At 46.7% G+C, this 16,412-nt stretch overlaps 1 protein-coding gene across 1 annotated transcript; it reads right to left on the bottom strand.

The window, feature by feature from the left end:
* Window positions 1–2,538: 2,538 nt before the first annotated feature.
* LOC149990343 (ubiquitin-conjugating enzyme E2 2-like) lies at window positions 2,539–2,976 on the bottom strand. The gene has a single exon (XM_090264697.1). The coding sequence runs from the start codon at window positions 2,923–2,925 to the stop codon at window positions 2,539–2,541; it is 387 nt and encodes a 128-aa protein (XP_090120823.1). The 5' UTR covers window positions 2,926–2,976.
* Window positions 2,977–16,412: the final 13,436 nt, after the last annotated feature.

The raw sequence follows: 16,412 nt of genomic DNA, 5'->3' as shown, positions 1-16,412 counted from the left end.
CCATACTGATGTGCTCAGATGGTGCGATGCTGGGCGAGGGCACAAAAGTCCTCCCTGTCCCTTGCCCTGTGCACGTCTCCCTCTTGGCTCTTTCTGAATTGTATCCTTTACAGTAAACCAGTAAATGTAAAATAAATTAAGTGTGTCATAATATATTCAGTGTATAAACTCAGATTGCATGTGGGCTGGAAAAGAGAAGTAGATGCAAAGATAAAAGAACCACACTTCTAAGACTTTATTTCAAGTTCATCCACCTTTCTGGTGCAAATCTGTTGAATGCAATTTAAAAAATTGTTTTAATTTACTGACAATGGATTGTAAATTCCAGTGGAAAACATGCCTATCTTTAGTAAACTAAAGTTTTCAAATAAATAATTAAAATACGTTTTGCATTATTGATGCTTAATTTTTATAATATCTTGAAAATTATCATTGACCAATAAAGCATTAAGAGTTTTGGGTGTTTTTCTTTTTTTTTTTCTGTCATGATTTTGGTATCTCTAAGAGCCATTTTAATGGGGTTTATTTTTCTTATTGTAAAAGATTATTTGCAACGTTTGCAAGCAGACACTATGTGAGGACATGAAGGCAATGCCAAGGGACAGCACTTGCACTTGGAGAGTTGTCAGAAACAGTGTATTTCTTGTTAAAGAAGAAACTGAAATTGAAAGGCTCTTTGACTGCTCTCTCGAACTCCTGGCAGCTCTGCGGATGACTTTGTGGTTAGCAAGTGTACAGCGTCCTTTTCTTCCTCCTAAATAATGGACACTTAATGACTCTATTTCGGCCTATCTTCCTTCCCTTATCTCATTAAAGAAAGACAACTCAAGAGAGTTGAATGCATTTTCTCTAATGTTCAAGGATTCTACTTAGAAGAGCAGATTCAGGCTAGCAACGCACTGTTGAGGGAGCAGATTTTTAAGAAAAAAAATTTTCAGTTATAATTGCTTTGGAGTATGATTTTAAAAATATAAAAAAATGTTAAAAAATAAATTAAAAAAAATACTACATGGTATAGAGAAGTAAGGACTTCATTTTTCTTGGGTATTAAGGCCCAATAGCTCACATGGTTGGACAAAGATGCTGCGTGGACCCAGGTCTGTTCTACGTGCTCTTACTCTACCTGCATCGCATCTCTTCCCTCCCAACAACTGGCATTTGGCCACGTGCCAGGCAGCAAGGACTGCAAAAAGGAAAAGAACAATGGCTAAAAGCTCGATCATTTTGTATTTTTAGATGTTATTTTTATTTTGTTTTATTTAGTTTTTGATTCAAATTATTTTTGAAAAATCTTACTGTAATTTTTCAATGACCATTTATACCCCACTACCCCTTTTCCACCTCTGCCCATGCCCTCTGCCTCTCCCCAATCACTGCACCGTTGTCCGTGTCTAGGGGACCTTCTTTTTGGCTTGATTCCCCCCTTTACCCCTCCCGCACCCAACACCCCCCCAGAACTGTCTATAAGTCTGTCTCTGTTTTGCTTTTTAGTTCATTCATTAGATTCCACAAACAAGTGAGGTCATATGGTACTTGTCTTTCTCTGACTGGCTTATTTCACTTAGCATAATAACCTCCAGGTCCATCCAAACTGTCACAAAAGATGTTTCCTTCTTTTTCAGGGCTCAGTAGTGCTCCATCATGTAAATGCACCACTGCTTTTTTACCCACTCATCTACTGAGGGACACTTGGACTGCTTGTAAGTATTAGCTATCATAAATAGGTGTGTCCTGAGAAGCAGGGTACAGCCCAGGGTGAGGGAGACAGGCAGACTGGTCAAAAGGTGGGGACTGAAGTGCAGGGGGTGGAGAACTCTGGGAACAAAGCACACCTTTGTATTTTGTAACAGCTCCCAGACCAAGTTTTGTCCGGTTACATTCAGACCTGAAAGTAGATGGGCCAATGGTAACCCGGGGCAAAAGTAAAACGAACCACCTGAAGACACGGGTTGTTCCGAATACAGCAGGTACCTAACTAGCTGTGCGGGCTCATCCGGTGTTCCTCACCATCGTCAGTTCTCGGGACTCCTCCTAAACACCCCCCCCCGCCTTGTTCTTGCTTTCCCAGTCCTGAGTGAGTAATGAAAGCTTTTAGGAAAATGTGGATTCAAACGGGTCTGTCTCACACCCATCTCCCCTAAACTTGCCCCACTCCCATGCTTCCCCCACCTCCACACACACCCTGATGTGGTAGGTGGACAATCTCCCGACCTTACTCTGCCCCAATGCCTCCTCCTCCACCCCCCAACCTTGCCCCACCCCCATGCCTCCCCCACTGCCTCAAACTTGTCCCGCCCCCATGCTTCCCCCCCTCTACACACACCCTGATGTGGCAGGTGGACAACCTCCCAACCGTGTCCCGCCCCCATGCGTCCTCACCAGAACACCCCACGCCTCCCCCACCCTGTGGGGGTGTAGAAGGTTTACACCCTGTGCCCAGAAAGATGGGTCAACGTCGCTTCCGAGATAACAGTCAAGAGACAACCGATGAAATTGCCATGCATTTTATTAGACAATAGTTTATCATTTACTTGTCAGTTACATGGCATACTTTGCGGTCCAGGCTCGCGCCATGGAATTGTACCTGGCCTTATGCTTTAAGTAGATTCTCCCAATAGTTTTCACTAAGGGGTCATCTGCATTGGGCTCACTTAGCAGGGAGCTGATGGCCACCAACACTTCGGATACAGTGAGTGTGGAGGACCAGGCAGAATTTAAAATATCCAGAGAGATGACGCCCTTATTATTGATGTTGGGGTGGTAAATGCGTGTATTAAAGTAAATATGTGGGGGCCTGTCGGGGTAATCGTCTGGGAAGTACATCTTTAGGAAGAAGACCCCTCCCTCATAGGGGCTGCCTTGGGGCCCCACGATCGCCCCCTGCCAGCAGAACATGTTGCTGTCGATGGGCCCTGCAGAGCACATGGGTGGGGGGTCCCTAGTGATTTCGGCGAGGTCATCCTGAAGGCGCTGTAGGGCCGTGACCTGCGACTCCCCGCAAATGGGACTTGTCCGGAAGTCCTGATAGGGAGAAGGGGGGAGACCACTGGTTAGGGGGGACCATGGGTTAGGGGGAGACCATGGGATGGGGGCCACAGGTTGGGGGACCATTGGTAAGGGGCTGGCCACCCGCCAGATCATGGGTAAGTGGGCTGAAGCCGCCTCCAGGGTGAAGGGGGGTGTTGGGGGACAGGGATGGTGGAGGGGAGGAAGGGGAGGCAGGGAGGGCTGGGGACTTGGCTCCTACCTGTGGCCCGCTGGCCGCCTGCGGCTCCACCGCTGCCTCCTGCACCTGCGGTTCTTGCATCACGACCTCCTCCACCGCGGGCTCCTCCACCGCGGGCTCCTCCACCGCGGGCTCCTCCACCGCGGCCTCCTCCCTCATGGCCTCCAGCACGGCCTCCAGCACGACCTCAATCATGGCCTCTTCCACCGCGGGCTCATTCATCACGGCCTCCAGCACGGCCTTCGCCACAGCCTCCAACACGACCTCCAGCACAGCATCCCCCATGGCCTCCATCACGACCTCCTTCACCATGGCCTCCCCCACCGCGGGCTCCTCCACCACGGGATTCCCCATCGCTGACCGCACTCACAACTGCCGCCTCTGCCGCTCGTCCCTGGCGTACTCGCTCGGTTGCCTGGTAACAGTAGGGCATTTGATGTGTGACGTCACAACAGCTACTCTGATGATGTCACTAACTCAGTGGTAGGGAGGGGGCCTTGTGAGAGGGGGTAGGGGGCAGAAGGTTCCAAGGAGAGAAATGGGGGGTGGGGTGGAGGGTTGGAGGGACCATGGAGGGAAATTGGGGGGTGGAGGGCTGGAAGGACCATGGAGAGTAGGGGAGACGTGTCAGGAGACACGCTTTGAGTTTGAGGGAAGTGTTAGGGGACACATTTTGGGGTCAAGGGTGTTGTCAGGGACACACTATAGATAGAGCGGGTGTGGAGGGACACACTTTGGGCTGAGGGGGAGCTGGTGGACATGCTCCAGGGTAGAAGCGTTGTTGGGGGACACCTCCAGGCTCAACGGGGATGTCTGGAGACACACTTTGGGACAAGGGGTGTCCAGGGACATGCTCTGGGACAGGATATGCCTGGGACAGGCTCCAGGGTTGAGATAGTATGTTTGGGGACAAGCTCTGGGGTCAAGGGCAGTGATTACAGGGACTGTGGTGAAGAGGAGGGGTGAAGAAGGAAGAGCTGGGGCCTCAGTTGGACCAGATGGGCTATGGGTCACATGTGGCCCACAGGCCATTGGCTCCACCGTTGCTGGCTCCTGCACCACTGTCACCACCTCTAGACTGTCCTGACCTGGAAAGTCTGGGGCTCCGAGCCTGCGCCTCCCGGAGGCCACACTGCCCATAGACACTGCCCCTAGGTTATTGGGGAAGGGGATGACTAGGGTAGAGAGGTGGCTGGAATGAGAGGGGGTGGAGGGCGGGAGGGACCATGGAGAGAAACACAGGGGGTGGAGGGCAGGATGGGCCATGGAGCGTGGTAGGGAAGTGTCAGGGGACACACTCTGAAGTTGTGGGGGAGTCAGGGGACATATTCTGAAGTTGAGGGAGGGTGTACGGGTCTCACTATGGGTTGAGGGGGCGTTAAATGATAGGTTTTGGATTAAGGGAGTGTCCCAGGACACATCCAGGGTCGAGGGAGGGTGTTATGGACACTCTTCAGGCTGAGCAGGTGTTGGAGGACAGGTTCCAGGTTCAGGGGTTGTCAGGGGACACCGTATGAGTAGAGGGTTGCCGAGGGACATGGTTTGGGTGGAACCAGTGTTGTGGTCATGCTTCACATTGTGGGGTGCTCAGGGACAGGCTTTAGTTGAGGGTGAGTCAGGAGACACCCTATGGGTTGAGGGTGGCCAAGGGACACGGTTCAGGTAAAGCAGGTAGTGGGGAACACACTTTAGGTTGAAAGTATGTCAAGGGACACCCTATAGGTTGAAGGTTGCCAAGAAACAGTTTGGGTGGAGCAGGCTTAACGGTCATGCTTTGGGTTGAGCAGGTGTTCGGGGACACCTATGGTGGAGGGTTGCTGAGGGACACAGTTCGAGTGTAAGGGGTGTTGGAGTCAAGTTTAGGGTAAGTGGGTGTTTTGGGACAGGCTTCAGGTTGAGGATTGCCATGGGATACACTTCAGGTTGAAGGTTGCCGAGGGACACAATTCTGGTCAAGTGGGTGTCACAGTCATGCTTCGTGTCAAACAGGTGTCAAGGGACACACTCCATGACGAGGGAGGGTGTCAGGGACACAATTTGGGCCAACGGTGTGCCAAGGGACATGCTTTTCATTGAGTTTGTGTTGGGAGACACCTAATGGGTTGAGGGTTGCCAAGGGACACAGTTCAGGTGGAGTGGGGGTTGGGGGTCATGCTTCAGGTGATTGGCTGTCGGCAAAAGGCTTCAGGTTGAAGGTGCTGGGTGGACACTCTATGGGGTGAGGGTTGCTGGCAACATACTTCAGGCAGAGCAGGTATTGCGGGATATGTTTCAGGTTGATAATGTGCCAGGTAAACCCTATGGGTTATATCGGTTGAGGGTTGCTGATGGACATAGTTTGAGTGTAGAGGGTGTCAGGGTTAAGTTTCAAGTAAGCGGGTGTTGGTGGACACTCTATGGGTTGTATGGGTTGAGGGTTGCCGAGGGACATGGTTTGGGTGTAGCAGGTGTAGTGATCACACTTTGGGTTGAGCAGGTGTTGAGCAACAAACTTCTGGTTGAGGGGCTTTCAGGGGACACGCTTCTGGTGGTGCACGTATTGGCAAACAGGCTTCAGGTTAAAGATTGCCAAGGGATACACTTCAGTTTGAGGGTTGCCGAGGGGCACAATTCGGGTCAAGTAGGTGTGATGGTCACACTTTGTTTCAAGCAGGTGTCAGGGGACACACTCTGCAGTTAATGGAGGGTGTCAGGGACACACTTTGGGTCAGAGGTGTGCCAGAGGACATGCTTTGAGTAGAGCAGGTATTGGTGGACACACTTCTGGTTGAGGATTGTCAGGGGACACCCTATGAGTTGATGCTTCCAGAGGGAAATGCTTCAGGTAGATTGGGGTTTTGGGACAGGCTTGAGGTTGGAGATTGCCAAGGGATACACTTCAGGTTGAGGGTTGCCAAGGTACACAATTGAGGTCAAGCGGGTGTCGCAGTCACACTTTGTGTTCAGCAGGTGTCAGGGGACACACTCCATGGTTGAGGGAGGGAATCAGGGACACACTTTGTGTCAAGGGTGTGCTTTGAGTTTTGGTGGACATGCTTCCGGTTGAGGATGTGCTGGTGGATACCCTATGTGTTGAGGGTTGCTGAGGGACATTGTTTGGGTGGAGCAGGTATAGTGGGGATGCTTCAGGTTGAACAGGTTTTGGGGGAGAAACTTTGGGTTGAGGGTGTGTCAGGTGACACCCGATGGGTTGAGGGTTGCAGAGGGACACTGTTCTGGTGGAGTGGGTGTCAGGGTCATGCTTCAGGTTGAGCAGTTTTGGTGGACACCCTATGGGTTGTATTGGTTGAGGGTTGCAGAGGGCATGGCTTGGATCATGGGGGTGTTAGGGGGTATACTCTGGTTTAGAGGAAATCGGGGACACCTTTTGTGTTGAGGGTGGTCTGAGAGACATGCTTTGGGTAGAGTAGGTGCTGGTGGACATGCTTTCAGTTGAGGATGTGCTTGGAGACACCTTATGGGTTGAGGGTTGCTGAGGAACACAGTTTGGGTGGAGTGGGTTTCAGGACACAGGCTTCATGTTGAGGGGTTGTTGGGTGACAGGCAGCAGTTTGAGGGGGTATCAGGAAATGCCCTATGTGTTGATGCTTCCAGAGACATGCTTCAGGTAGAGCAGGTGTTCGGGGACAGGCTTCAGGTTGAGGCTGTGCCAGGCAACACCCAAAGGGTCTTATGGGTTGTGGGTTGCCAGGGGATGTGGTTTAGGTGTAGCAAGTGTCAGGGTCATGCTTCGAGTAAGTGGGTGTTGGAGTACAGGCTTTGAGTGGAGAGGCTGCTGGGGAACACTCTATGGGTTGAGGGTTGCTGAGGACATGCTTTGCGTTGAGCCAGTGTTGGTGGAGAGGCTTCGGGTTGAGGGGGTGTCAAGGGACACCCTATGGGCCCAGCTACGGTGGGAGTGAAAGGCGCTGGCAAAGCAGGGTAAGGGTGGTGAAAGTAAGGGTGGCCTGGGGCTGGGGTCCCAGAAAGTGAGTCCTTTGTTCTGAGGACATATACATTTGGTGAGATGGGGGTGAAGAAGTTACATTTTGATTGACGGATAAAGGTGGAGCCAGCTTTTCTCAGGTGGACATGACTACCCAAACTTAGGTATGTGCTGGGGTCTGTTAGCCCAAATCTTCATCTTGCTGCAGACTTCGTTTGTTCATCTTCTTATAAAACACCTAAGTGAAGGGAGACAGTAAATGAAAGTTGGGGCATTACCCAAAGTTATTTATGGGCTCCTTCTGTAAGCATTGGGGACTCCCTGGGAAAACAGACAGTGACCAGAGGCAGGCAATTAACCAAAATTGGTTTATGGGCCTCTTCCTTTGGACACTGTGGGCCCTCTCCCGCCCTTCCTGCCTTGGGATGGAAGCACAGTTTCAAAGGCTTTCCTCCTGGATAGTGGAGAGAATACACAGAATTTCAAGGACTGCCCTCCTCCCATGTCAGCGTGGTGTTTCCTGTGATATTGGAACACCTGGCAGTATGATCGGACCGGCCTCAGGACTGCTGAGTCAGCGGGTGAGACAGGCCTCCCTCCTCCTCCCTGCCTTGGTTTGCTATCTATCTTACCTAACAATAATATATCTTTGGAATGTCAGGGTAAACCCCCACCCCCCACCACCACTTACTGCAGCAGAGCAGAGACCACAGAGCCCGTCATTCTTATTGTTATTGTGTTCATTGTTAACTGTTAACTATCCTATACCGACCAATGTAAAAGAAGTATGTGTCTCTCCATTTCACTCTTTATCCAGTCTCAGAGATTTCCCCACTTGCCTTTCTCTGGCCTCCCTAACCCATCAGCAATGGTTTCATGCAACCCTTTCTGCCTCCTTTGATTGTAGTGTATAAAATAAGGCGCAGAACTGCCATTCTCTGGAACGTTTTCTCAGTTCATTGAGGTTTTGCTTCCCAGAAATTGTTGGCGGTTTGGTCAAATAAATGCATAAAAATTCTCTGCAGGTTTAAAGATTTCTTACACTGACACCACATATGTGTCCAAAGTCAATATTAGTTGTTATTGTGTTTGTCAAGTTATTCTCACTGTATTTTTAAACAGGTTATGCAGTAATTACAAAAGGAAAAGTCTAGCCAGGTGTAAAAACTTTTTGTAATATGTGACAAAATATGGATTGGGTGTCAGGACACTTAAGTGATGGATTAAATAAGTTAAAAACAGAAACAAAAATTTGTTTGGACATTTTTACTTATTTTTTTTATTTTTTTAAATTTATTTTTATTTTTCTGTTACAGTTGTCCCATTTTTCCCCCATTGCTCCCCACCCACCCAGCCCACCCCTTCTCCCACAGTCAATCTACCCCCCCATTGTCCATGTCCATGAGTCATTTATACTAGTTCTTTTACTTCCTATTCTTTCCCCCCCTTCCCTCCCTCCCCCCCCCCACCCCCCTGATTACTGTTATTCTATTCCTTGTTTACATGTCTGGTTCAATTCTGTTCATTTGTTTTTGTTGTTCATTAGTTTCCTGTATTGGGTGATATCATATGGTATCTTGCTTTCTTTGCCTGGCTTATTTCACTAAGCATAATTTCCTCTAGTTCCATCCATGTTGTCGCAAATGGCAGGAGTTCCTTCTTTCTCTCTGCTACATAGTATTCCATTGGGTAAATGTAGCACAGTTTTTGGATCCCCTCATCTACAGATGGGCACTTAGGTTGTTTCCAGCACTTGGCTATTGTAAACAGGGCTGCTATGAACATAGGGGTGCATAGGTTCTTTTGAATTAGGCTTTTAGGAGTTTTCAGGTATAATCCTAGCAGTGGAATCACTGGTTCAAATGGCAGTTCCATTTTTAGTCTTTTGAGGTAATTCCATACTGCTTCCCACAGTGGCTGCCCCAGTCTGCATTCCCACCAACAGTGCAGTAGGGTTCCCATTTCTCCGCATCCTCACCAGCACTTGTTGTTTGTTGCTGTGTTGATGATGGCCGTTCTGACCAGTGTGAGGGGGTATCTCATTGTGGTTTTTATTTGCAACTCTCTGATGGCTAGTGATATTGAACACTATTTCATATACCTATAGACCCTCTGTATAGCCTATTTGGAGAAGTGTTTGTTTAGGTCCTCTGCCCATTTTTTAATTGGGCTGTCTGTCTTCTTGGTGTTGAGACATGTAAGTTCCTTCTATATTTTGGAGATCAGTCCCTTGTCTGAGGTATCATTGGCAAATATATTTTTCCATATGGTTGGTTCCCTTTTCATCTTGTGGATGTTTTCTGTTGCTGAACAAAACTCTTTAGTTTGATGTAGTCCCATTTTTTTATTCTTTCCTTTATTTCCCTTGCCTTAGGAAATGTATCAGTGAAAATATTCCTACGTGGGATATCTGAAATTATCCTGCCTATATTTTCCTCTAGGAATTTTATGGTGTCATGTATTACATTTAAGTCTTTCATCCATCTTGAGTTATTCTGGTGTATGGTGTAAGTTGGTGATCTAGTTTCATTTCTTTTGCATGTCCCTGTCCATTTCTCCCAGCACTATTTGTTGAAGATCGTCTTCTCACTCCATTTTATGTTCCTTCCCCCTTGTCAAATATTAGTTGACCATAGAGGCCTGGGTTTATTTCTGGGCTCTCTATTCTGTTCCACTGATCTATATGTCTGTTCTTATGCCAGTACCAGACTGTTTTGATCACAGTGGCTTTGTAGTATTGTTTGATGTCTGGTATCGTGATTCCTCCTGCTGTGTTCTTCTGTTTCAAGATTGCTTTTGCTATTCGGGGTCTTTTTTGGTTCCATGTGAATGTTTGGAGGATTTGTTCTAGGTCTGTGAAATATGTCATTGGTATTTTAATAGGGATTGCATTGAATTTGTAAATTGCTTTGGGTAGTATGGCCATTTTGATGATGTTGATTCTTCCCATCCAAGAACATGGTATTTACCTCCATTTATTTGTATCTTCCTTAATTTCTTTCTTCAATGTTGTGTAATTTTCAGTGTACAGGTCTTTTATCTCTTCGGTTAAGTTTATTCCTAAGTACTTTATTTTTCTTGTTGCTCTAGTAAATGGGATTTTTTTTTCTAGTTTCTATCTGTGATATTTTATTGTTGCTGCCTTTAGGATTCTCTCTTTGTCTTTGAATGTTGCCATTTTAATTATGATGTGCCTTGGAGTGGGCCATTTTGGGTTCATCTTCATTGGAACCCCCTGTGCTTCCTGGACTTGCATGATTTTTTCTCTCATCAAGTTTGGAAAGTTTTCTGTCATTACATTTTTAATCAAGTTTTCTATCCCATGCTCCTCTTCTCCTTCTTGTATCCCTATGATACAGATATTGTTTCATTTCATGTTGTCCAGCAGTTCTCATAAACCCTCTTCATTCTTTTTTGGTATTTTTTCATTTTGTTGCACTGTCTGGGAATTTTTGTCTACGTTGTCCTCTAACTCAGTGATCCAATCCTCTGCTTCATTTAGCCTGCTTTTGATTGCTTCTACTGTGTTCTTCAGTTCAGAAATTGTATTCTTCACTTCTTCCTGGTTCTTATTGAGAGTTTCTATGTCCTTTATTATGCTGCTGTAGTTCTTGGTAAGTTCCTTGTAGCTTCGCTGGAGTTCTTTGTAGTTTCCCTGGAGTTCATTGTAGCTTTCTTTGAGTTTGTTGAGTTCGTTGAGCTACCTCATTACTGTTGTTTTGAATTCCATGTCTGACCATTTTCTTGCTTCTATTTCATCTACCCCTCCTTCTGGGAATTCCTCCTTTCCTTTTGGCGGGGTGTTGTTCCTGTTTGGTGGGGTGTTATTCCACCTCCCCATTTTGGGTGGCTGGTCTTGTTTGTTTCTGCTTCTTATGTTGATCTGCTTTTATTTTCTGCCTCTGTGGGGTGACCTTCTTGTTTACAGTTGTTGAGCTGCTGCCTCCAGATGATGCCACTTGGAGGGGAGTAGTCTGCTTAAGTGATTTCTCAGCCAGGGGGCTAGTGCACTTCCTTGAGCAGGAGAGGGCGGGTTGACCGGTTGCACACTGGCACTGGGGCGGGCAGGTCCACGGCTCTTCCACAGACTGGTTGTGCTACTGTTCCGGTGGCATGGGCGCCTCTGTGTGCTGGCAGGAGGGCGGCTTGGTTGCTCGCCTGTTGGGGCGGGCCGGGGGCGCCTGGGTGCGGTGGCAGGCATGTTGGTCCTTGCTTATTACGATGGGCTCCTGGATGCACCGGCAGGCCGGCTGGTTGTGCACCTGGGCGGGCGTATTGGGGCACTTCCATGTGCGCGCTCCCGCGACCCAGGGGGACGGTTGGGGTGCGGGCTAGTGCATTGCTGCATTCCTCAAGAATCTCGCCCCACCCCTAGCCTCTCCTCCCCTGTCCGCATGAAACAATCAAAGAGAAAAAAAAACACCCACACACTCACGAAAAGAAAACGGACCGCTCCTTGGCTCTCAGAGCCAGACGCCACCTGGCCCACTCCTGGCTCTGCCAGCGGGCACAGCCTCACTCTCCGCTCCTGACTCCTCTCAGGGGAAACCTGGGGTCACTTTGCGCACTGCCAGATGCAGCTTGGGGGGCCAAGCCAGCCAGAAATCCCGTGTGGTCCCTTTCTCCTCCGCTATCCTCACCAGACAGGTCACTCCCAGACGGTCTTCTCTGAGCCAGCAGCACCGAGGCTCAACTCCCGCCAGCATCCAGATGTTAACTGGGATGCTCAATCCACAATTAGCCTGAACTGCAAACGGGTCTCGGGAGCGAGCGAGCGCAGCCTCCCCTCACTCCTCCGCCATCTTCTCTCCTCAGAAACAAATTCTTATAGGTAATTTTCATGGTTTGATTCGTTATTTCCTGTCTACGGGTTCTATTAATAACTTACATGAATATATAAAAGACACATTTTACAAAAATGTAAAACAGTGACCTGATTTTTTATTCAAGGCTTTTAAAATAGTGTTAAATTTAATTCCCACAATTACATGAAGAGTGGCTGTCTTCTATTGTATGTTTATATCTTGAACAAGCAGGTTCTCCTTGCTATTCTCCACCATCAACTTGAAGGTAGGATCCAAGTATTCTAACCCACTGCTGTTCTATCACATTCCCATTCTCTGCCATTTTCTTCTCTCCATGACTTTTATCAGGGGATTTCCTTGAGTGCCCAGGATTGCAGGTATTATTCCCATCTATCACAGGCCTAAGGCTGAGTATATTAACTTGATTCCCAATTATGCTGTTTTATCTAAACTCCGGGCCTCCTTCATTGCTCTACTCTAAAATTTGTTATTAACTTTCACCATGCCAGGTCCTTTCTCTAATCTTTCCTTACATGCTAGATGATGAAACCATATCCTAAAAGCTACTAAGAGGAAGCACTAATAAGCTTTTCAGATACTAAGTCGTAATATCTAAACTTAGTAGACCACAGTAACCATGAATTTGGTTTCCAGAATGCACAGACAAGAAAGGCGGATTTCATTATGTGAAATTGAAGTAGATAACACTTTCAAAATGACTGAGGTCAACTGAATCTATTTATCTGGTAATATTACAGCAGCATGTAAAGGAAATCAGAAAATGTATTAGCAACTCAATAAGCATTGTGATCATTTCAGAGGTTTTGTAAAGGCCAGAGAGTCTTGGCTACATTTAAAGTTTTAAAATGTCAGCTACACTTGTGTCTTACAGCCTCCTTCCTCTTTACTTTGCTCTATTTTCACTTCATTTTCTAATAAGGAGGTATAGGTAATTAAGCAACATAATAGGAAACACCCATACTCAACAGATTAAAATGATAAAAAATATTAATATGAATTATGAATTTAAAGAAATAAAAGACTAGTGATACAGTTGAAGTTGCCCAGTTATCCTTCTTCAAGCCACTCCTATATCTCCTTACTACCAAAGAAAACCATGAGCACTTTGCTTTTTATCCCCAGAAGGTGACTAAAACTGGAAATTCATATGGAACATTGTTTGTGGATTGTATATTAAATACAAATTTTCAAGCAACTCCTTTTATTTTTTAAAGTTTCTTTAGACTGGCCTGCAACCCAGGCATGTGCCCTGACTGAGAATCGAACAGGTGACCCTTTGGTTCTCAGGATGGCATTCAATCCACTGAGCCACACCAGCCGGGGCAGTATATTTTTTTCTAATTCTATTTCATGGTTACTCAGACTACTGTCAAGTTTTATTCCCTGTTAAAACATTAATGCAAGATTATAATCCAAGGTGGTTGTAACACATTTATAGTCTCGTCAAAGAAGTATAGGAGTTTCTGCTTCCTCCATCACTTTGCCAATGATTAGCATTACCAAATGTTTTACTTTCATTTACATTTTCTTTATTACCTGTAAAGAGGTAGGGACTCAATTATACTGCTTGACCTGCTGAAAAATGTAGTAAAATTAGTCAGTTTTCTTAAGACTCTACGTTGCAGTGAAACAGTTGTCCTATGCATTGGAAAGAAAGCCTGTAAAACAGGTTGACAATGTCTTTGATTAAAGGAGCCGGTATTTTGGAGGGACAGACAAATGAGTGCGATAGTTATCCCTTTATAAAGTGGTAAAGTAAGATCTAAGTATCACATTAATGGAGTGGAATTTCTTTAAAATTTACAGAAGTGCTGGGGCCTAGTGCAGGCCACCCCAACCTGTTCCACAATGGCCTGTTGATGGTTTCAAATGAAAGTCCCTTCAGAAGTCACAAGAGCGGGGAGATCTAGCTGACTCCCCTGTGTCCCGCTGAAAGCAGGAGATAACCCTTCCGCACGATAGTGGTAACAGCAAAATGGCACCAGATATTAGGTGTTAGACCTCGGTCTTTGACTTCAACTAAGACAGAATTCAGAGCCAAGAACTCTCTAGCACAAAACACTTATTTAGGAAGTCACAGAGGGAGAAGCAGTGAGCCAGCTGGGCTGCGTGGGCTCAGAAAGTAGGTTGCAGAAGAGAAAGACAGGCCCTGGAGCTCAGGAGAGAGAAAGGGAAGCTCCAACCCTGAGGGAAGAAGAGGAGGAGGAAAGGTGCAGACGTGCCCTAGGGAGGGGCTGCCTGGAGACAAAAGGGTTGGGAAAGGTGCAGGCTGACAAGAGAGAAAATACACTGGGTCCTTTCTCTTGAACATTTTTATCTTTTTCTCTAAATGTGGGGATTTTAGGGGAGGCCTCATGAGATAGAGTATTTCAGGTGTGACATTTGTTGGTGGAAATCAAGTCTCTGGGTAGGGGCATTTCACGCCGCCCCATCCAGGTGTCCTGTGACTCAGTTAAGCGAGCTGGACTTGCTAACGCCGGCAGCTGCATGCTAGCTGCAAGCTGTTTCAGGCCACTGAGCTATGGTATCCTGAGGACAAACAGACTTTGCTGAGTACTCCATTACTCCCTTGTCCTATCATCTTGTTTGGAACTTAGCCTTAGGGACTTACAGTTCTGTTTTGTACCTAAGCAGTTAATGTTTGAACCCCGGTATCCTGTTTTCTCCTTAGGCAATAGGATGTGTATCCTGTAATTGCCACCCTCAAATTTCAATAAAAGGAAGGTGCCTGCTCTGCTCAGTGCTAATCTTGCCTGAGCATGCAGTAGCCCTCCATCCATCCCATTGTGTGTGCTGGAATTGCTTCTGCACCCTCGACCACAAAGTACTACAACAGACATTTAAAATGTGATTCATCAAAATGAGCATATGGGGTCAGCGCCATGGTCTCTACTGATAGGTGGGTGCCAGGGCAGGGGGTCATTAGTCATTGCGGCTGGTCCTGAGGTCACCTGTGGCATTGCTTCCTCTGGTTTTGCTGCTTCTCTGGGCCCACAGCCGAAGCACAACTGAGGCCTAGATGTTACCTCTGGTTTGACCAAAGCTCTGTCTGTGGTCAAAAAACCCAAGGCTTTGTTCCTAAGATTATTCAATGCAGACCAGAACCTCATTGTCCTGTGGGCTTAACGCCTAAGGGAGTGGTCCTGCAGGGGCTTGTATGGGGGTCGTATTAGGCTATTCTCTGGTCCTTCTTGTTTCTCCTCTAGGAGGGTCTAAACCGCATGACTCTTAATGTGCCAGAGTGGAAGGCAAGGTCAGGGGCAGGTTTGAGCCACGTGATCAGCAACATGCGGTCAGGGGGCCTAAATTGCATGACCCACTTATATGCTAGGGGAGGAAGGTCACGCTGGGATGACAGCCCACCCTACAACACACATTTTCCCAGTTTTGCCCATTGCCAGGCACCTGAGGCTTTCCACCCCGGTGATCTTCCATTTCTGGCCTGTTGTTCCCATTCTGCTCATGTCTGCCTAACTGCCTATCATGTCAATAGGCATCCTTCCTGCTCCTGAGGGCTGACAGGCAGCCATACCATAAAAGTTATAAAATTGAGCCTTGATAAAGCCTGTATAAACAAGCCTTGGTCTGCAGTCACTTACTACGTAAGCCCAGCCTTGCTTACGTTCCTTTCTAATGAGCACTACCTTTCTTGTCTTGTCAATGTCTCAGACAATTGTTTCCTGTTATAAAAGGTGCCTAGTTTAATTATTCTGTGGCCCCATTTTATGATCTGAGCAGCATCACGATTCTCCTGTGTACATGTATTGAGTTGCTTGTCCTCTTGTTAATCTAGTCTCGTGTCAATTTTATTAGTCCAGTTACAAAACCAGAAGAAGGGTGAAGGGGTGGTCCTCCCGTTCCCTGACAGAAGTTCAAACGGAAGAGTTCTATAATTTTGACCACGAAATATCCAAAATTATCTCAATAATTTATCTTTTACATTAAAAAGGGAATCAGGAATCAGCAATTAATTAATTCATGAGTTTTGCATCGTCGTAGTTAACAGAAATGATGAGGGCATTGGTATGGACCTGACATAACATTACTACTAATAATAGCTAATAGATAAAGTGCTTATTAAGCTTTAGGTAGCTTACTCATTTATTTACTGCAGCAAACCTAGGAGCCTTCAATGTGCTTGCCTGAGCTCACACGCTTAGCTTGTAACTAGAATTTGAGCTCAGGCCCTTTCATTGCAAAGCCTTTGCTCATAAACCACATGCTGTATTTACTGTCAGCTCCTCAAAGGAGCTTCTTTTATTACTCTCTTGGTTTCATGAGCTGATTCTTTTTCAAGGTAGTTTCATACATACATGGAGAATATTTTCAGACACCTTAAAGTCTATTATGTTGGCAAAATTATAGGAAGAGAACAGAAAGCTGGTAAGTTATATTTTTGATATGAAGAGGCTATCATAAAAGAGAGCTATTGAGG

The sequence above is a fragment of the Furipterus horrens genome, unplaced genomic scaffold, assembly GCF_987537825.1.
Source record: "Furipterus horrens unplaced genomic scaffold, mFurHor1.1.pri manual_scaffold_17, whole genome shotgun sequence".
NCBI lineage: Eukaryota > Metazoa > Chordata > Mammalia > Chiroptera > Furipteridae > Furipterus > Furipterus horrens.
The sequence above is the reverse complement of the archived record's forward strand: the minus strand, read 5'-3'. Positions and strand labels throughout refer to the sequence as shown.

Bases quoted from the DNA above. Each gene is read 5' to 3' on its own strand.
- LOC149990343 (XM_090264697.1), bottom strand. From the start codon at position 2,925: ATGTGCTCTGCAGGGCCCATCGACAGCAACATGTTCTGCTGGCAGGGG.